The following is a 20,518-nucleotide window of genomic DNA, read 5'->3' as shown; positions in this document are numbered from 1 at the left end:
AGTTAGCTAATAGACATGTGAAAGTTTTGCCCAATTGCCCTGTCTGCTCGTATAGACCAGAAGACACAAAGTTTTTGTTGTTTCTATGCAACAAGGCAAAAGAAGAATTGAGGAGGCTAGGGATGGGTGATATTATTGACAAAGCTTGTGAAGTAGATTATGCGAGTGAGGCAGTTTTGGAATATTTACTTTCAATGCCAAATTAGGAGTTATGTATTATGGGCAATCAAAATGTGCGCGAAATGATTGCCGTATCAGCTTGGTATCTGTGGTGGGAAATGTGTAAATTAGTTCATAATGAGACAACTCAAAACGCACAACAATTTTTCATGGCGATACATGCTCTTACAACCATTTTTGTTACTACCTCCTGTTGAAGGTTTCCATGAAGAGAGGGGGATGGTCTTGTCTCCCGACGGGGTTTGTGAAACTTAAAGTTGCTACTTCTTTTGACCATGACTTACTTAGGGGTATGATGGGGGCGGTCCTAAGAGACGACAAAGGTAGGTTCATCCCTGAAAAAATGGTAAGATTGACTGGCGTGTGGTTGTACTAATGGCTGAAGATATAGCCCTAAAATTCGGCCTATCGCTGACGCAAAAGACAGGATGCAACCACATTATTATTAACTCAATAATACGGAGGCGATCGACACCATGAAGGAAGGAGGACGATCGTCGGGAGCAGCAACGACATTTTTTAATGATTGTTTCTGGTTAGCTTGTGATTTTTCTATTTCTAAATTTGAGCACTACAATAGAGAAGCAAATAAAGTCGTTTATGAACTTGCTAAACTGGTTAGATTTTCTTTCATTTTTGAATAATGAATGGTTCGAGGAGCAGATGGTACCAATCCTCATAAACGATGTAATGGTTATTCTTAATGAATAAAGATCTATTTTTTTAAAATACTTAGGTCAAAAAATGTAGTGGTATTTTTGGGAATCACTAAAATTACAGCGGTATTAATCCGATTAATTCTTTTTCTTTGAAGCATATTGTCTCTTGAAAAAGAAAAGGCCTTTAATAAAAAAGGCCAAGGCCGCATCTAGGTTTTTCGTTGCCCCCAAGTCAGGCGAGAGTCTACAAATACGGCCCATGGTTTCCCGTCTGAGAGATAAACGCCTGGCAAACAAGTGAGAGAGAGAAATAAAGTTAAGAGCTCTCGACGATTGAAACCCTACCCGGAGCCCCGCCGCCGTCGCCTCTCCCTCTCGCTGTAAGAGCTGGAAACCCTTTCACCCGAAAATCCGTCTCTCCCCCAACGAACCCGATCTGATCCGGCTCCTGCGTTCTCTTTTCTAGGTTTAGAGCCGTAGCGCCGCCAGCAGAGGAGGGGGTGAAGAAGGCCAGCGTCACCATGGCGGACGAGGAGCAGATGATGGAGAGGAAGGAGGAGGCCACCGAGGTGAAACGCTCTCTTCTCCTTCTCGCTCTGCACGTCTGCTTCGGCGGATTCGTCTCTGGTTTGGACGGTGAATAGGCTGCCAAAGCAAGGGGACGGATATAATTTCGTGTTTGTTGTTTGTTTTGTTTGTGAATCCGAGACGACGGGGGCGATCTGTTTGATTTGTATGCTTTGGTTGAAGATGTCTAATCTGCAAGAGCGATTTAAGCTGCTAAGCCAATGGTTGTCGTGTGATGTGCAGTCAGATGCGGGGCTGCCCTGGTTCGCTCTTCGGGCAGGAATTCAAAACCAAATTATTTAACTCCCGTGTATTCTGATTTGCTTAACGTACGAGACTTTAACAATTAAGCATAGGATTTGAAGCTCGTGTAGCATTGAACAGCAGTCCGTGATTTTATAGGACAATTGAACTCTTAATGTTTGCGTATGCCTGTAAGTAGGCTTTTGTATCAGATGCGCTAGAGTTTTGTATCAGACCAGCTAAACAATTTATGTTGGAGATAGTGGTGTTGTTATGAATCCCTGCCAACGATTATCATAGGCAACAAAAGTGTAATGCTAACATTTTAAATTATATATCACCATAATGTTGCCTTGTACTGAAATTACTGGATTGCTTCACTATTTTTTTTTTGAATGAAGAGGTGGGAAGAAGACGCACTTCACTGTTTATTATTATGTTTAGTTTGGTTCCAAATAGTTGTATTCCCTAGTTAATGTTTTATGTATTTGTCATTCCATGCTTGTATTTCCCTTGTCTTGTGCATGCTTATTGATAATGTTTACGATGTTTTGCAGATTGCACCTTTTGATCCAACCAAGAAGAAGAAGAAGAAGAAGGTCGTCATCCAAGATCCTGTTGATGAGGTTGATAAGCTGGCAGAGAAGACGGAGGGCTTGTCAGGTCCGTGTATTGATGCAAAAAAAAAATGATCTCATTATCTGCTGTCAGTTGTTGCTGAAAGTTTTCTGCATTGTTTTTAGTCACTGAGTCTGGCGAGGCAAGCTTCGTGGGATTGAAAAAGAAAAAGAAGAAACTTGTGAGTTCATTTGGCTCAGTTTGTGGCTCTGTGCCGTGTTTTGCTTATTTTTAATGCTGTTTGAGAAAGTTGTGGGATGTCTACTATTCTATTTTGTATATGACATTAAATTATGTTGTCACGTTTCTCCTTGTGCATGCCAAACATAATAAGATGCCAATGGAATAAGCCACTACAATGCCCAAGCCTCAGGCTTCCATCACTCGGTTGAAAGTACTGTTTAGACTATCAGTTCCGTCTTGCTATTTGCTCTAACTCACCGATGTTCAAATTTCAGGTGGAACTTGATCCATCACTTGTTGAGGCTGGAGATGGTGAAGACACTCTTGGTAAATATTGCTTGTTAGTATTTTAATTATCTTCATTACATTTGCTGCTGCGTCTGAGCATGTATGTAATCTTCAGATGATCAAGTTGGAGAGGATGAACAAGGAGAGGGGATTGTGCTGGGTGGAGCAACCCAGTACCCATGGGAAGGAACTGATAGAGATTACAAATATGATGAGGTAATTGTTCTTCCATGTCTGTTCAATTAACATTTCACTATCCTATTTATTGAATGTTGACAAATGACAGACAAGAGTTCTGTGAACAAACTAATACTAAAAATCATTCATTTGACCCTTTCATTTCAGTTGCTTTACAGTGCATATTGAGAAGCGTTCTTAAGTTTTTTCTGTGTGCTTCTTGATGTAGTTCTTCGTTGTTTATTTTTGACTGCATTCTTTTTGGTGAAGCCTAATCATCAGGATGTTTATTTTTTATTACTAATATGCTATCGGTGCATGGCTAGCATATTGGATAGTGCTCAGTTGTTCCTTCTATTTTGATTGCATTCTTTTTGGTGAAACCTAATCGTCAAGGCTGTTTGGTTACAGCTGCTTGGCAGAGTCTTCAATATCCTGCGTGAGAATAATCCAGATCTTGCTGGTGATAGACGAAGAACAGTTATGCGGCCTCCTCAAGTTCTTAGGGAAGGCACAAAGAAGACAGTTTTTGTGAACTTCATGGACTTGTGCAAAACGTAATTCTTCTTTGTTTTTGCTCTAATTGATCTTGTTTTCTGTTACTTTGTTTTATTTTAATATTTTTAAATTTTATTTGAAAATTGTAAGGCTATCATGAACAGTTACTTTGTTTTCTGTTACTGAAGTGATATTTCTACTTTTCAGAATGCATAGGCAACCTGAACATGTGATGATGTTTTTACTTGCTGAGATGGGAACAAGTGGATCCCTTGATGGGCAACAAAGGTTGGTTATCAAAGGAAGATTTGCCCCGAAGAACTTTGAAGCTATACTCAGGAGATATATCAGTAAGTTTCCTTATTATCACATGACCTTGTTCCTGCTCCTTTTTGGCTTAACTTTATGAGTCCTGGCTTTTTACGTGTAAGCATAATGTTGAACTAAATATTTCAGCCTGCAGCTGTGTTGCTAAAAAATTATTAGGTTGTTTTTGTTTTCGATTTGTAAGGTTAGTTATTGTTGTGCGTGCCCATTTTACCCTGTGGAATCAAGGGAATTATTCCAACTGTAGTGAAAATCAATGTTCTGCTTTGAATGTATAGGTTGGCAGTTTTATCTGAAAATAAAAGGCACCATGATGCCAACTAATCCTTCAAAGTTTCTCTCATGGCCCCAGTAAGAAAGACATATCTATGGCGTAAGAAGTATGATGGTCACTTGCTGTGAATGAGCTTTATATTTTTCTTGTGGCATGATCATCCAATCATAACCCAGAGCTTCTCGACGTGGAAGAGTAGCTCCTTATTTTCCCATGTGATGATGGGGAGAGCCGACACCAATTTTCTATTTTCTAATCTCTCAGCTGCTTTTGATTTCCTGTAAGCTCAATGGACTAACTTTTGCTGCCGCCATGTTCACTTGTTTCAGATGAATATGTCATATGTAATGGATGCAAGAGCCCAGATACCATCCTTTCCAAGGAGAATCGGTTGTTCTTCCTTCGTTGTGAACAAGTAAGACTGTTACACTCCCCACTTGTCGTTCTATTCGCATTTACATTATTAGTTACTAGTGGTTCCTGGATTTCTTGTTTCTGCCTATGATGAGTTGCAAACAGTATTGCCTACATTGTTTGATCAATCTTATGAGAACTTCTGCAACCTCTGAGGATGGAACGGTGCCTTTTATTAGACCCAGCTTCAATCTAGTCTTTTATGCTGTATAATCAAAAATCTGTTTACAGTTTTTGCACCTCTTGATTTTTGCTGATGATTAGTTGCAGAGGCATTTAGCCTTGCATTGTTTGAGAAATATTTTGTGATAATAATTGCAACATCTGAGGTTTTTCAGTACGATAGTTCTTCTGTTTGTGTTTATTCTTTTTAGCTAAACATGGTGTTATTTGCGTTTTTTATTGCTTATTAAAGTAGTCGTCCTTGGCTGCCTACCTATGATGAGTTGCAAACTTTATTGCCTACATTGTTTGATCAATCTTATGAGAAGCTTCTGTAACGTCTGAGGATGAAAAAATGCACTAAAAATCCTTTGATTATTTTTTCTCTATATTTTTGTTATTTACATTCGGTTACTTGTCTTGTGGGCTTTCCACCTATGATGAGTCGCAAACCTTATTGCCTACATTGTTTGATCAATCTTATGAGAAGCTTCCTCAAGGACAGAGGATGAAAAAATGCACTAAAAATCCAATGTTTTTTTCTATATATTTTTATTATTTACATTCAGTTACTTGGGTTGTGGCTTTTCTACCTATGATGAGCTGCACACCTTATTCCCTATATCGTTTGACCAATCTTGTGAGAACCAGTGTATATTTTGTTTGGTCTAGAGTTCAGATGTCAGTTTGCACTTCTGGGGTAGTGCTGATGATGAGTGAAGTTCTTGCCTACATTGTTTGACAAATAGTATGTGATGATAATTGCTGCATCTGAGGCTTGTGCATTATTATATTATCATGGCTCTTTTGGCTCTCCTGTTTTTTGCCTGCTGCCTCTAGCTAAAGACTTACCGATGATGAGTTGCAAACCTTATTGCCTACATTGGTTGATGAACCTGCTGCAATTTAGGATTTTCTTGTACCCACATGTTTTAACCATACGCTAACCCATCGATTTATTTTTCTTGATCAGTGTGGTTCGTCAAGGTCAGTTGCTCCTATCAAGGCTGGATTCGTGGCGCAAGTTGGGCGTCGGAAGGCTGGAACTTAAGTTTGGTAGTGTGCGGATTTACAACAATCTTTATTGTGCCTAGACCGCTTTGTGGATTTTGTTACTTCCTGTACTATGAATGCTGCTGGTGTGAATTTCTATTTATCTCAGAGGATCTAAGTTTGGGGCCTATTGCCGGCTCCTTTGCCTTTGGTACTACTAGTTTTAGTTATCTGCATGAGATGAATCTACCTGTCTGACATGTTATTTCGCTCAAAGGACCCAGAAACATCGTATTAAGAGAGATGTGGTGGTATGGTACGGTAGCCATTTGGGCGTTGGAATGACGTGTTGTCCGAAATCCAACCACGCAGCCCCGTCGACGAGAAAAGGAAAATCCTTGCAACTGAAACACAGCCTTACATGTAAACAAGTCATGATAAGAGGATAAGCCGACGTGTCGCCTATTCCTGACCTAAGCTATCAAACGACTCAACCAAAGCTCGCTGCCTCCCTTTCCACAACCTCCAATCATCCCCGCGCAAGCGCAGTGAGCAGAAAGAAAGAAAGAGATGAGGTCTCCCGTCCCCGCCATGCTCACCGCCCCATCAGCAGCGGCGGCCGTCGCCAAGCCGCTCCCCGCGGCTCGCTCCAACACGACGGCGGCGGCGCTCCACGCGACGGCAGCCAGCAGCAGGCGGGACGTGATCGCGGGCACGGGCGTGGGAGCGGCGCTGCTGCTGGCCCTGTGGCCGCAGCGCGCGCGTGCGGCGTCGGACGACGAGTACCTGGCGGAGACGACGGAGGTGATCGGGAAGGTGCGGTCGACGATCAGCATGGACAAGACGGACCCCAAGGTGGCGGACGCGGTGACGGAGCTCCGGGAGATGTCCAACTCGTGGGTGGCCAAGTACCGGCGCGAGAAGGCGCTGCTGGGGCGGCAGTCGTTCCGGGACATGTACTCGGCGCTCAACGCCGTGTCCGGCCACTACATCAGCTTCGGCCCCACCGCGCCCATCCCCAACAAGCGCCGCATCCGCATCCTCGAGGAGATGGACGCCGTCGAGAAGTCGCTCAAGCGCGGCCGCTGAAGAGTACTAGCAAAATGTACGTGCGTGCGTGCGTGCGTCAAACAGGCAGGATAGGATGAGAACGTCGCGTTGCTTGTCCCGTGGGTCATAAGCGCTCCGATTTTGAGCCTCGAGTTTATCAATTGTTTGTACGACTTGTCTGAATCGGCTGAATGTTCGACATGGTGAGAATATTGTTGGGGGCATCCTTGATCTTGTGTATCACCGTCTTCCTTGTTCCAATGTGCCTCCATGGTGCCCAACACAGTTCAGGTGCTAAGAACATCTTCAGCCGTTCGGCCCCAGGACTCGAAAAAGCGTCGTGTGGAACCGAACCGGCGTTTAATCTAGACGTGGTGGCAATTGTGTTCCTAGTCGCCGCCCCAGGTCAGTCACCAAATCGGCGACAAACTCGGCGATTTGATTCAAATTTGTATAAACATGGCAAAAACTCGACGATTTCATTCAAATTTGTAAATAAAACAGAAATCAAACTATGCCTAGCCTACGCCGCTGTCGCCGTCCTTCTTCTACATGCCGAGGAGACTGTAGAACCGGGTGTAGTCGTCGCCGCCGCCATCCTGCGTCCCGCCAGAGCCGCCGCCGTCCCTGCTGCACCCCTGACCAGGTGTGACGCCCCAAGACCGATGCTCGAAAAGACTTCCATAGGTTCCGGGTTTCTCCGTGTGTTTCATTATTGTTTGCTCCCTTTTTTTTGCATTGCGTCATGTCATCATGGCATAAATCTTTTGCATCTCAACTAAATAATTTATGTGGATCTTCGATCCATTTAAATCGAGGGAATAGTGACTTCTCTTTATAACTTTATTCTCCTAATATTTATGGAGCTATTATAAATATTCCATTAATTTGGAATCATCGTAACAAACGTGCAAAATAATTCCCATGTCTATTCCTCTTCGAGTTGGACCTTCAAACCTTGCCAATATCTCTCATCTCTTTTATCGAGGCTCCTCCTAAAACCTCAACATTTTTGTACACTTCTATAACCAAGCCCTAGTTCAAAACCATTTGAATTAAATTCAAATGAGTTTGAATGACATCTTTCAATCATGTGTCTCCTATTTTTCGTGGACCGTGCACATTTTTACGAGTCTGTAAAAATTATCCCCATGCCTAGATTCCACCGCTACCTTCTCTTTCTTTTCTTCATCTTTTCTGTTTTGTTTTAAAATGGAAAGAGGAGTGAGAAGAGGGAGCCAGGCCGGCCCATTTACCTCTAAGCCCATGCTGCTGCTGCTGCTGCTGCTGCTGCTGCTGCTGCTGGCAGATGGGAATTTGTTAATGTCCGGTTGTAGAAAACCTGAAGTCGACCTTAATTAAAATACATCAACCGTGTGTGTTACCGTGATGGTCTCTTTTCGGCGGAGTCCGGGAAGTGAACACGGTGTTGGAGTTATGTTTGACGTAGATTGTTCTAGGATCACTTCTTGATCATAGTTTCTCGACCGTGCTTTGCCTTCTCTTCTCGCTCTCATTTGCGTATGTTAGCCACCATATATGCTAGTCACTTGCTGCAGTTCCACATCATACCTTTACCTTACCCATAAGCTTAAATAGTCTTGATCGCGAGGGTGTGAGATTGCTGAGTCCCCGTGACTCACAGATACTTCCAAAACCAGTTTGCAGGTACCGATGTTACCGAGCATGTGACGCTACCAAGCTCAAGGAGGAGCTCGATGAAGATCTTGTCCTTTGTGTTGTTTCGTTCTAGTTGATCAGTAGTGGAGCCCAGTTGGGGTTGATCGGGGACCTTGTCGCATTTGGGGTTCTTCTTTTAGTTTGGTTCCAAAGTCGGACCTTGATTGTATTTGGATGATGTAATGATTTATTCATGTATTGTGTGAAGTGGCGATTGTAAGCCAACTATGTATTCTTTTCCCTTATGTATTACATGGGTTGTGTGAAGATTACCTCACTTGCGACATTGCTTTCAATGCGGTTATGCCTCTAAGTCGTGCTTCGACACGTGGGAGATATAGCCGCATCGAGGGCGTTACAGGTGTTCTCATGTTCCTATGTGAATACCAATCCTTCATGATAATCGAGATTGTCATGTCAATCCTTTTCAATCGGTGTGTCTCTCGTCAAGCGGATCCGTTCATTTTCAACATCCGCAAGATCAACTCAAGTCTTCTCAATGTTGTTTGTTTCATCCGTCTCCAAGTTGCCTTTGTTTTTCCCGCCCACCCACCCCTTTTCTTCAAGGAATCCGATGTCTTAATCAAGTATCCTTTTATTCTTGTGAAGGCTCTCCATCCTTTTCCGTTAATATTCTTATCCGGTGATTCTCATGAAGATCCTAACAGAGCTTCAAGTTATCATTCTTTGTTTCTTCCCTTCTCCGGTGGTTTCAATTCAAGCTTTGTTGATCGTATCCTTTTTCCTCGTTTCTAATACCTTCTCATGCCGGTGCTCCTCATATTCATTCATTTCTCACTATTCAATTGTTCCGGAGTGTTGAAGATATCTTGAAGATTCGTGTTTCCACTCTGCATTCGTTCAACCTATTTCGAGATTGCTATCTCATTCAAGCCATTTAATTCAACCGGCGTAATATCTCTTTTAAATCTTTTCAACGGTGTTTCTTTTGAATGGGCCTTAACCCACAGGTCTTTTCCTAGGATCTTACCAGACTCTTCTATTTTCCCGGAGTTACTCTCAAATTCTTCCCCAAGTTTGGCGTAAGAATGAATTATCATCAGTCATATGTCTTCGTACAAGATCGGTCAAATTCTTTTCATCGTTGGTTCAACCTTTCCAATTTTAATCCCAGAGTATTTCAACAATTCTTGGTGGTGCTTCTCATCGTCATTATCAACATTTGAAGACCGAAGAAGAGTTTTCCTCCAAATCTTATCTTTTCTCTCAAAGATTCGTCATTCTAGCTCGTTGCCATCCTCTCATAATTGTTATTGATTGTGAGAATTATTTTCTCTTATCCGGAGCAATTCAAGATTCTTTTCAATTTGATTCTCCGGAGCACATCTTTTCAGAAGACTTATTCATTCTCAGCCTTTAGCTCTCGTTCTCCAAATCTTACCAGTGCATCACTCAAATATTCTCTAATAAGTTCGAGATCTATTCGTCCTCATGTATCAAATCCCCTCAAGTATCATCTTTCGTTTTCCAATTCTTTCCGGTGATTTGTGTCCTTGCCACTTTCATTTTTCAATTCTTACAGCAAGGCCCCTCCCTGCTGGATGCTGCCAGGGTTGGGGTCCCCAGTCAGGATCAAGAGCGCTGGCCTCAGCACTTCAGGCGTCAGGTCCTCTTCCCGGAGCCTCATACGATCATCACGCCCGCTGAAGGCCCACATCCGGCGGGAGTGGCGTTGGAGAGGAGCAACGCGGTGTAGCAGGAACTCCTTCACCATCTTGGGCGATGTCACGCCAAGCGACCTCAAGAACGCGAAGCGGTGCCAGACGAAGACGAGCCGGGGGCTCTCAAGCGTCTCCTGGCCCCAGCCCGAATTGGGGACAGCAGGCGAAGTTGGCTCCGATAGCAGGAGGCTGGGCACCCCTGCAACCACATACAGCCACCGCTCGCGGAACCCAGGCGCGGGCAAAGGGAGCCTGAAGTCAATCCCTGAGGCCGCTGTCTCAGGCGCGGCAACGAAGCTCACGCACGCCCAGCATTGGGTAGGGTCGACAAGGCGCAGAAAGAAGAAGTGGCACAGCAAGGCAACCGAAGGAAGGATGCCCATCATTGCCTCGCAAACAAAGGCGAAGACCGAAAGGAGGGTGATGGATTCAGGACCCAGATGCATCATGTGGATCTGATAGTGGGAAAGCACGGCATTGAAGAAATCAGAAAAGGGGGAACCAGACCCGCCCACAGGGCATCGGCAAAACACGGGACCTCGGTGACTATCCTGTTGATGGAGAAGTGGGACGCATTATCCCACAGGGCCGTCGTCCTCCCGCATTCATTGAAGATAGTAGCCAGAGCCGAGCTGACCTTGCCCAAGCCCTCGGCGGGGGCCGCCAACGGCGAAGGCGGAGGCATGGGTTTCTTCCCTCTTCCCTTCTTCGTTGGAGCCATGACGATAGGAAGGGGGGGGGAGGTTCGAGATTGGGTTGAAAACAGAAGCTGGAGTTCGAGCGGAGGAAGGACAGAGGGCGCTCAAGCAACAGAAAGGGGAGCGGCTGTGTATGACTACGAGTTCGCCTAGCAAGGCGCAAAATAAGGGGGGCGTGAGGGAACAGTGCCGCCCACGCCCAACCAACCGCCACGCGGCGCCCAAGGCCGCGGGCTGTTAGGGACCGCGGCGCTTCGCTCTTGCCCTTTCGCCTCCCTGCACGGCCAAGTCCGGGCGCGACTTGGGCCCGGGGGCTACTGTCGGCGTTCTGGGAACAGGGTCCCCAGACTTGCCTGTCTGCGGCCTGCGGCGTGGCTCAAAGGGAGCCCAGCACGGCCCGTCTTCATCAACACGGACCCAAGACCCTCGCGATGGGCCAAGCCTCGCGGGGCGGACGATACGGAGCTTCCTCAGGCACGACCTCATCAGGCTGGCTCGCGAGGAGGCGGAGAGATCAAGGCGGGGTACCTCACGAGGTGCCCGTGACGCAGGCCATGACGACCAAGGGTGCCAGGCAGGCGCCAGCTCGCGCAGTGTCCTTTTTTCCTCTTTGGTGCAAAGGGAGCAAGCGTAGGCGAGAGCATCAAGCAAAAGCATCCGTTTCGGTGCAACAAGACCAAGACCAGTCCAACGGCAGGGAAGAAGTCATTATAGAGCCCAAGCCAGCGTCACCACCAGAGCTTTTGGCAGGCGAGGATCAACTTTAATCAGGATAAGTATACCAGATGTTCCCCTCCAAAATGGCCAATTGTTGGCGCCCTTCCCACTCAATATTTGGGAAGAGACTCAGGGCCTTTGCCTATAAATAGGACTAGCCACCCACAGAAGAGAGGGAGGGAGATTGGATCGCAATCGGAAAGAAAGAGAGAGAGAAGGGTGACTGAACTCCCCCTAGCAGTTCATCCCCCCAACCAAGAACAGACCTTCGCGAGGTTGTTCTTCCTTGTATTGCTCATTATCATCAGCCCAAGAGGCAATCCACCACACCACACACTGGAGTAGGGTATTACACCACAACGGTGGCCCAAACCAGTATAAACCCTGTGTCTCTTGTGCTGTTCTTTCCATAGCTTAGATCTCAGCGAGGCGGGGGGGTGCAGGTAGGTAGAAGGCAAAATCTCCGCGCGCACCCCAGTGTTCGAACCTCAAGGGTTTGCCGGAATCCGAAATCCGACACAGGTAACTGCTAAACACATGTGACGAAAGATTCGTGTTCATGAAACCTGACAACCTCCCAAGAAACAAATGCTACATGTTCAGAAAAATAGAATCTTCTGTTAGATGTGGCAAGAAGGCACGCTAGGTTGAAAATGAACAGAAACCTAACACAAAATTCTAACTCACCATGGCCCTTGAACTTGTATCCTTATTTCTTTTGAACTGCAACATTTTTATGCAGGGGTCCGGCGAGCTCGCCATGGCGTCCACCACACGCAGAGGAAGATGAAGTGAGATCACATCCCCATGTGGAAATGCACCCCAAAAACAACACAAAGATCACATACATCATTCTGAACTCCGACCTTCTTTCTGCACATCATGTGATATTCTCCCCTTCCTGATAGTGGCCTTCTTCATTCCTATATTCACACGGGTAGCGAGCACCAGCAGCACATAGGTCTCTGCAGACACAATTTTTAAACATAGGCAAACAAGAATCCGCCACAAGCATTCAGGAAGATATTCTTTGTTTTTTTTTTTTGGTCAAACTTGTGTCATGAACAAGCATTCTAAACAGGAGTGAGTGACAAGCATTCAGGAAGTGCATAAGTGTCAGATGCATAAGCTTCAAGCTTCGAGTCTCTATCCGATGTATAGTCCATTCGAGAAGAGAAGTGAAAAGCCCAACAACAATACTAGAATGACAACTGCCATTGGAGTTAGTCTGTCAATTCTTCACGTGGGCCCTAGTTCTGTTCTCACCTTGTTGTATGAGATCGCATCACAAGGAATTGCATCCGAGCTCCTGGCATTTCTACAATTTTCGATCAATGAACACAATTGGCCTGCTAACAGTCAACAGATTGGACTGCAGCCATACTTACTACAGAAGAAAATGGAGGTTTCGCAAAATCTACAGGGAACAGTCACCTTTTTGTGAAGAACATCAATGACATCCAGAGCACGATGCCTGCGGGGCTTCACCAACGAACATCAGGATGGCGCGACGGTGGTTGGAGAAGAAGTTTGAGCAGAGGAGGGGAAACCGTCCATGGTGAGTCAGAGGTGTGCAAACGAGGAAGAGCGCTGGCCCAGCGCGGGATCATGGGTGGAAGGCGGGGACAGTGGCTAGCGGGGTGGATGGCGCTGGTGCCGTAGCCTGGCGGGGTTAATGGCGGCTGGCGGCGCACTGGATCGGGTGGATCCAGCAGGGACGCACATTGACGTTGCCGGCAACGGGGATGCGGGAGGAGGTCGTCGACGGGGTTGCGGAGGAGGCCGCCGGCGGGGTTGCGGGAGGAAGCTCACGGTGGCGGCAGGTCTGCGGGATGAACATCGCGGCGGTGGTGGGGTCTGCGGGAGAAGGCCCGCGGCGGCGGAAGGTTCTGCGGGAGGAGGCCCGCGGCAGCGGCAGGGTCTGCGGGAGGAGGCCCGCGGTGGCTGCGGGTTCTGCGGGAGGAGGCAGGCGGCGGTGGCGGGGTCTGCGGGAGGAGGCCCGCGGCGGCGGGCGGCGGGTCTGCCGGAGCAGGCCAATGGCGGCGCTGGTGTTCCGGAGATGGGAGGAATCGAGAGATTGGAGACGACTAGGAAGGTCGTGGGTAGATTATGCGTCGGTCCAGGATGTGATAGTGGGCCGGTCGGGTTGCTCTGTTTTTTGCTTTCACGGATCAGCAAAGTCCCATCGGGCTCTATATAAGGCTGATTGTGATCCAAATATTATTCTGATCCTAGGATCAGAATAGTGTTACTATAATTTCCCAAAGTCAACACTCCTTTTAAAAATGTCAGATATCTGAGAATTATCAAAGGACTTAGAAGATGCACATTTCTTATCACATGACGTACACCATAGAAGATTGCAATGGGCCTTCAGTTTAATATATTTTTTATTCAACGGGTGTTTTTCCTTTTTGCAGGTAAGCAGCTGTGGTTATTGCCAAGAACTGGTTGAACCTATCGTTTTGGATCGTGTGCTGTAGGAGTGCCATTGTTTCACTATATGTTAAGGATACAAATCTATCCACCATTACCTTCTCGAGTTTTCCAAATCTCAAACTAGTCGGGCTAACACGTCTCCAGGCTCCGGCCTTCAGGTTAGCCATCCTATCATAAGGCTTCAGCATCGCACCATGGTTGTAGAACAGCCACCGCTCCTCTTCCATGAACTTCTGCCAGGCAGAAAACTTGAATAACAAACAGTGTTCATGCACATTCTCAGTGAGATTGATTTAGTAATTAAGATGCAACTAAAGAGTACTCCCTCCGTCCCAAAATATAAGAACGTTTCTAACACTAGCATAGTATCAAGAACGTTCTTATATTCTAGGACAGAGGAAGTAAAAGAAACAAACAGATTGCCACAAAGTCATTGCCAAGTCCCAAGCCCCCTCTTGGGTGATAGACAAATGAAGTATAAAACAAGCACAACAGCAGGTTTACATCCGGTTGCAGAACAGCCACCACTCTTCTTCCATGAACTTCTGCCAGGCAGAAAACTTGAATAACAAACAGTGTTCATGCACATTCTCAGCGAGATTGATGGAAAGTAATTAAGATGCAACTAAAGAGTAAAAGAAACAAACGAATTGCCACAAAGTCATTGCCAAGTCCCAAGCCCCCTCTTGGGTGATAGACAAATGAAGTCTAAAACAAGCACAACAGCAGGTTCATCTTACAGTCTTGAGCAAAGATAAGATACTGGATTTCTTAGATACCACAATTATAAAGTAGTCTTTAGCCTAGAGGACTCGGCTTTTGAAGGAATGGCTCCGGCCGCACGTAACTGAACCCCACGAAGTTGCTATCTGCAGCAACAGGGCTGGCCACGGGAGAGTCCAGCACCGGCATACTCGTCCAGCACTCGTCAAAGTTTGCAATGCAGGTCTGCCCAGCAACATTTGGGCAGAAGCTTGGCTTGATCTGTCGAGCCTCTAGTTTCTTCCAGTTCACTGCCTTGAACCACTTGTGGTTCTTTATTTCGTCACTGCCGCCCGGTCCACTTCCAAGTCGCCTGCCAGCTTCTTTGTGCAGTAACTGAAAAAAAAAACCGTGTTGAGATAGTAAGGCCAAATTAGCACCAAGGCATCCAGATTTAACTTCCAACTAACAAGGCATCAGTCATATCTCCGACAAGAGACATCCAGGGATCAGGGTTCACTACAAGCAATAAGGTGCGATTTTATTTATCTAGGACCAAGGCAACTTATCTTACCATATTTTTAGTTTGATTACCATATTTTAGTTTGATCACAAACTCAAACTGGGTTGACATTGAAAACAAGCAAAGGTCGATTGCGCAAGGTCAAGGTGAACGCAGCAAACTTACCCCTTTCAGCAGAGAGTGAACCTCACTAGACAAATACGTCGGAAGCTTCATCTTCTCCTTCACTATCTTCTGCTGAATCTTGTTCCTGTTTCCACCAAAAAATGGGGGCTGCAACATATAGAAAAATAAGAATGTGCAAAGAAAAATATATCAGGCGGATAATTCATCTGAAATGCAGATATTTCTAATCAGAAGATTTCCCCTCAAACAACCAACCTTGCCTGTAAGCATTTCGAAAAGAAGGATCCCCACACTCCACCAGTCTGCAGCTTTATCATGACCTCTGCCCTGAACAATTTCTGGGGCCATATACTCCACAGTGCCGCACATTGAATTTGACCTAGTGTTCTCATCAAACTCCTTTGCCAGGCCAAAATCAGTTAGCATGGCCTACAATGGAAGACACACGTCAAGAAATTTCCCCTCTGGCGATCATAACATATAGACAGAAAAAGTGACATATGAAGGATCCTTACATGGCCATGAGCGTCCAATAAGATGTTCTCAGGCTTCAGATCTCTATGCATAATCCCATTGGCATGAAGGTGGGCTACAGCAGATACAATTTCAGCAGTATAGATGCGTCCAAGCTCCTCCCTACCACATACGTAGAAGCTTAATAAAAAGGTTGTCACATCTGGATAGGTGTAAAGGGAAGACTGCAGAATTAAATTAAATTACCTAAACAAGCCTTGTTGGTAAAGCTGAAAGAAGAGATGGCCCCCATTTACAAAGTCCAAGACTAGATAAAGTCGGTACTTAGTCTGCAAGTAAGTTTTGGTTTTAGCACTGGCAGATGCAAAACACTACAGATAAAATATAGCTTGAAAAAAACAGTGCACACACAGAAATGGTGCACGGCCTACCTGAAAGGAGTACCGCAGCTGCACCACAAAAGGATGATCAACTTTTGTCAGTATATCTCTCTCTGCTTTCATGTACTCAGCATGGTTCTTCTCCAAAATCTTGTCTTTCCTCATGACTTTCATTGCATAGATATCTGAAGTACACTTCCTTCTCACCTGATAGACTTTGCCAAATGCCCCTTGGCCAACAAGCTTCAAGAGTTCAAAGTCATCGAGTCCAACAGCCTCATTCTCCTTTGTTGTATCATTGAGCTCTTCATCACTAAGACTCCCCTGGCCACTTTTCTTTTCTTTAGAAAGACACTCTAGCAGATCTAATGAGCTATCGGACTCATGTAGAGTAAGCTTACTAAGTGGCAAGGATTGGCTAACAAGTGAAGTTGGGCCAACAAGAGAATGAGATCGCTTGGTAATGACTACAGGGTCATTGTAAACCTCCTCATTCGACTCGGCCAAAGGTGCAGGGCTGCCTGGAGTGAGAATGCTTACTTCTGTGGGGGTCTGGACCGCCGTAGCACCAAAAACATCGTTAAAATCAAACTCAACATTTTCAGGAAGGACAACATCTGGAGGCCCTTTTGGCAGAAGTATCATCCCTGTAAAGAGCTTGGGGCGTTGTGTATGGGTTGTTGTAACTGAAGGTATCTCAGAGGAAACCATCTTCAGGAACCAAGATTCAACACTTTGAGAATCTTGATGAAAGCTAGCGGTAGCTGCACGGCTTCCCACTACCAATTCTCAGAAATATAGAATGAACACCTTATGGGGCAGCTCTGTCTAAGGGAGGCTCCTTCCACAAATACCCAAGACAACAGAAGATGCAGGGCTGCGAACAATGGCCTTGAACAAGTGGAAGTTCACGGAGACAACAGGAAATCCAAGGAATCCCGGGTGAAGGCAGGGTGGGAAGCTTCCGTTGTTTCCCGATGAACAGGAAACTCTGGATGCCACTGTTCTTCCTGAATACATGAGATCAACTTGTCTATGGGCTGCACGCAGAAGGATATTATTATAGTTAATTCAACAATTTCACAAATAAGGAAGCTTGTACTAAGAAGAACATCATACTAGCATGCCTATTAAGAAGAACATTGGGATTATTCATCAGAGTATAAAACCATGTGCTGATCTGCAAACTGAATCGGTAGGGCACCGTGTTATCTTCAGCAGAGACTAAACGTAAAGACAGTTAAAGCGTGTTCTAAAAGTAATTTGCTACCTTAGTTAGAAAAAAGGGTTTTCCAATCAGAGGAACAACAGCATTCCAAATTTAGCCCCAAAAGTCATGAGACCCACCCAACCAGGATACGTCTCTACCTTGAAATAACCCCGATTGATGAAACGTCCATCCTATGCCCGATCTAGTGCCTATCCAAACACGAAGCCTGACTAAAATTGGCATTCCTATCTGCCAAGAATGGGGACGCATGTCAAAATAAACCCAGACAAAAAAAGAACGGGAAGCAAACTTATTGGAGAGCTCACAAATTTACTGCGTATCCACACCTCTCGCAGCTAACACCTAAATTAACCCTACAAAGCCATACTTTTTTAACATAATATACGCACCGAATTTACACTCAGAAGGACACAATTACCATGGGAGTTCAAGGCATCAGCTAAATCCCCAAATCGACCACTAGCCCCTGCCCCCTATGAGCGCCACAGATCCAAAGAACGGAATCCTGTGCAGATCTAACAGACCCACGAATCCGCGCCCAGGCACCAACGCAATTGGGCGCCGCGAAACCCGCAGCGCTCACCGGTCCGAAGAGCAATCGCAAAACCTTAACTGCACCCGAAATAATCGAAAAAAGACGCGTGCTCGAGACGGACGAACGTCCCGGCGAGGAGAAAATAGAAGGAAACGGAGGAGAGGAGGGCTGGAGAGACCACGGCGACGAACCTTTGCGGAGGGTGAGGGGGGCGGCTGGAAGCGGCGGCGAGTGCACGGCGATCCCCTGCGGCGGGGCGGCGAGGGGGCTCCTATTATAGAATAGGGGCGTGGTGTGCGGGGCTCCGGTAACCGTAAGGGGACGCGTGGCGGGCTCACATTGGTGGACTCCGTAACGGGATCGAGGGGGGCTCGCGATGCGGGTTGGCTTCTGGCGAATATGCTGCGCCGCCGAGATGGGCCGCCAGTTGGGCCACCTGGGGCCCACTGTCATGGTCACGGGGGGGAGGGAGAGGCTGGTGGTTGTCAATCCGCTCTGTCCTCGCGCAAAACGCGAGGGGTTATCTTGGTTTGGCGCCAAGGTTGCTTCTAGTTTTTGGTTTGGTTTCCCTCCTGCGAAAGGGATAGAGAGAGATAGAGCTCTGCCGTGTGCATTACTGTAAGCCAAGCCAAAGTTTTTCGTTTTTGTTTTTTTTCTGCGGGTCAAGCCAAAGGGAGCGTGTTAGAGAGGTTGTGTAAAGAATCTTGTTTTTATGGATCGGTTTGTTCTCTGAACCACACGCCTTATCTCTTTTTTCTTTTTGCGGGTGACGTCTTATCTCTTTTTGATTAGTTTGAAACTTTGAATTGCTTACCATGTGTCTTATCTCTATTTTTTTTAAAAGGAATGCCATCATGACTTATTTTATGGGTCCCGATAACTGCCACACGTGTGGTGTATCAGGTAGTTGTGCCACACGCCTCGTGTGGCATGTACAGCAACCAGCCCACACACCTACGTGTGGGCAAAACAACTAATGCCCACACACATCTTTTTTTCTCTCTTGAACCCTTTCACACGCGTGCGTGTGGGCGAAGTTGATAACGCCCACACGCCCGTATGTCAGGCCTCGTACCCTTCTGGTCCCGCACACGACGCGTGACGCCTACCGCACGCCCGCAGTTGCCATGGTCCAGACCCTCGTCCATGCTCGTTTATCTGCAGTTGCCATGTCGGACAACTGCAGTTACCACGGTTGCTCAACTGCAGTTGCCATGTATGGTCTGATCTAATGTAGTTGTCATGATTTCATAACTTTAGGAGTTGTCACATACTAACACTAGGCAGTTGAGAGAGTTGTCATGTGCTCACAAGCATACTAGGGCAGTTGCCATGTAAAAAGGAAGAGTTGTCATCTGCTTACGTGCACGTTAGGGCAGTTAGCATGTACGTGCACGTTGGGGCAGTTGCCATGTACCATGCAAAAACACATGGCAACTCGGTAAAAAACAGTTGCCATCTGCTTACATGCACACTAGGCAGTTTGTCGTGTACCCTGCAAAAAAACATGGCAACTCGGATAAAAAAGAGAGTTGCCAGATGCTTATAAAGCACACTAGAGGCAGTTGCCATGTGCGCTGCAAAAACACATGGCAACTAGCAGCTTACATGTGGAAGAGGAGACGGGCGTGTGGGCGAGATGACACATGCCCACACACCAGCCCTTGTGCGTGACTGAAAATTGATGTGTGGGTGAACTGCTAAACGCCCACACATCGGCCCCTCCGTGTGGTAAAACGGATGTGTGGGCGAACTATGTCACACACCACACACACGCCTTGTCCTACGTGCCACAGAAAATCAGCCAGATTGTGTCAAGATTCGTGCATATAGTACTGGACGGTGATGGATGCGTGTGGTCGAGATGGTCAACGCCCACACGCGTTAACATTTTCGTATTTTATTGACAGTTTTGCTAAGCCTCGGTCGACTGAGACTTAGTTATGTCTCAGTCGATGCTATATTTGTTCGATCTTGTGTGGAGATTCGTGCAACTTTTTTTTTAGTTTTTTTCTTACTTATATATCATGTCACTTGACTGAGACTTGGTTAAGTCTCAGTCGATTGAGACCTAACTACATCCTTTTATTGATTAACACATGATGTCGTTCATGAGAAGCTCGAAAATAACAGAGAGAGAATTATCTACCCAATTACATGAAATATCATTCTCGTAACAATGTTTTACCACCTCAACGGTGCATGAATTGGACATCTCCTATCTCGAAACCAAGTCCACACAATCAACACACAATGTCGCACCTTCAGACCACCATGTAGACCATCCCATACACGCTTCTACTACTCCAGTAGAATCATACTCCACAATAATACTATGATGATATCCCATATTCTCATCGGCGCTACCAACGAAAGGCCCTCCCTCATAGCATATGCTCCCATCAACGATGCATTAGAAGCATCGGGAAATGAAAGTACACGTTGCAACAAAATTAGCGTGTGGATCACAAATCACTGCACTGTTGAAAATATGTCCTAGAGGCAATAATAATTTTATTTATTTATTTACACGTTCATAGTTAATGTTTATATTTCTATGCTACAATTGCACTGGTTCTTGAGTATATGAGATTCAGAGGGAAACTCAATTGCAAGTGTGAAATAAACACCAAGTAATGTATTGCAATTTCAATTTGTATGAACTTCCTTCCTCCCTCCATCCCTCCCGCAGCGCTCC

The 20,518-nt window shown here is 45.9% G+C and overlaps 3 protein-coding genes, 4 non-coding genes and 2 pseudogenes across 7 annotated transcripts; 8 read left to right on the top strand and 1 right to left on the bottom strand.

The window, feature by feature from the left end:
• The first annotated feature begins 1,072 nt into the window (after positions 1-1,072).
• On the top strand, positions 1,073-5,800 carry LOC119285615 (eukaryotic translation initiation factor 2 subunit beta-like). The gene is made up of 10 exons (XM_037564945.1): positions 1,073-1,219; positions 1,306-1,408; positions 2,207-2,312; positions 2,393-2,448; positions 2,726-2,777; positions 2,854-2,954; positions 3,327-3,472; positions 3,621-3,763; positions 4,344-4,429; positions 5,564-5,800. The coding sequence occupies exons 2-10, from the start codon at positions 1,361-1,363 to the stop codon at positions 5,639-5,641; spliced, it is 816 nt and encodes a 271-aa protein (XP_037420842.1). The 5' UTR covers positions 1,073-1,219; positions 1,306-1,360; the 3' UTR covers positions 5,642-5,800.
• On the top strand, positions 4,509-4,590 carry LOC119290267. Its single transcript, XR_005141842.1, has one exon. It is a non-coding gene; the product is annotated as a small nucleolar RNA SNORD34 (small nucleolar RNA).
• Positions 4,677-4,763, top strand: LOC119290272 (annotated as a pseudogene).
• Positions 4,860-4,941, top strand: LOC119290268. The gene has a single exon (XR_005141843.1). It is a non-coding gene; the product is annotated as a small nucleolar RNA SNORD34 (small nucleolar RNA).
• On the top strand, positions 5,020-5,103 carry LOC119290269. Its single transcript, XR_005141844.1, has one exon. It is a non-coding gene; the product is annotated as a small nucleolar RNA SNORD34 (small nucleolar RNA).
• On the top strand, positions 5,293-5,372 carry LOC119290270. The gene has a single exon (XR_005141845.1). It is a non-coding gene; the product is annotated as a small nucleolar RNA SNORD34 (small nucleolar RNA).
• On the top strand, positions 5,437-5,506 carry LOC119290271 (annotated as a pseudogene).
• A 282-nt stretch (positions 5,801-6,082) lies between the features above and the next one.
• Positions 6,083-6,873, top strand: LOC119285616 (photosystem II repair protein PSB27-H1, chloroplastic-like). Its single transcript, XM_037564946.1, has one exon. It carries the CDS (start codon positions 6,154-6,156, stop codon positions 6,670-6,672), a length of 519 nt encoding a protein of 172 aa, XP_037420843.1. The 5' UTR covers positions 6,083-6,153; the 3' UTR covers positions 6,673-6,873.
• Positions 6,874-14,364: 7,491 nt separating this feature from the next.
• On the bottom strand, positions 14,365-18,168 carry LOC119285614 (serine/threonine-protein kinase AtPK2/AtPK19-like). The gene is made up of 7 exons (XM_037564944.1): positions 18,012-18,168; positions 16,106-17,094; positions 15,921-16,003; positions 15,716-15,836; positions 15,456-15,629; positions 15,240-15,347; positions 14,365-14,947 (listed from the first exon to the last, which is right to left on the bottom strand). Exons 2-7 carry the CDS (start codon positions 16,763-16,765, stop codon positions 14,648-14,650), a joined length of 1,446 nt encoding a protein of 481 aa, XP_037420841.1. The 5' UTR covers positions 16,766-17,094; positions 18,012-18,168; the 3' UTR covers positions 14,365-14,647.
• Positions 18,169-20,518: the final 2,350 nt, after the last annotated feature.

This window comes from Triticum dicoccoides, chromosome 4A, assembly GCF_002162155.2.
Source record: "Triticum dicoccoides isolate Atlit2015 ecotype Zavitan chromosome 4A, WEW_v2.0, whole genome shotgun sequence".
Lineage (NCBI taxonomy): Eukaryota > Viridiplantae > Streptophyta > Magnoliopsida > Poales > Poaceae > Triticum > Triticum dicoccoides.
Note: the sequence above shows the minus strand (reverse complement) of the source record. Positions and strands in the feature narration are given on the sequence as shown.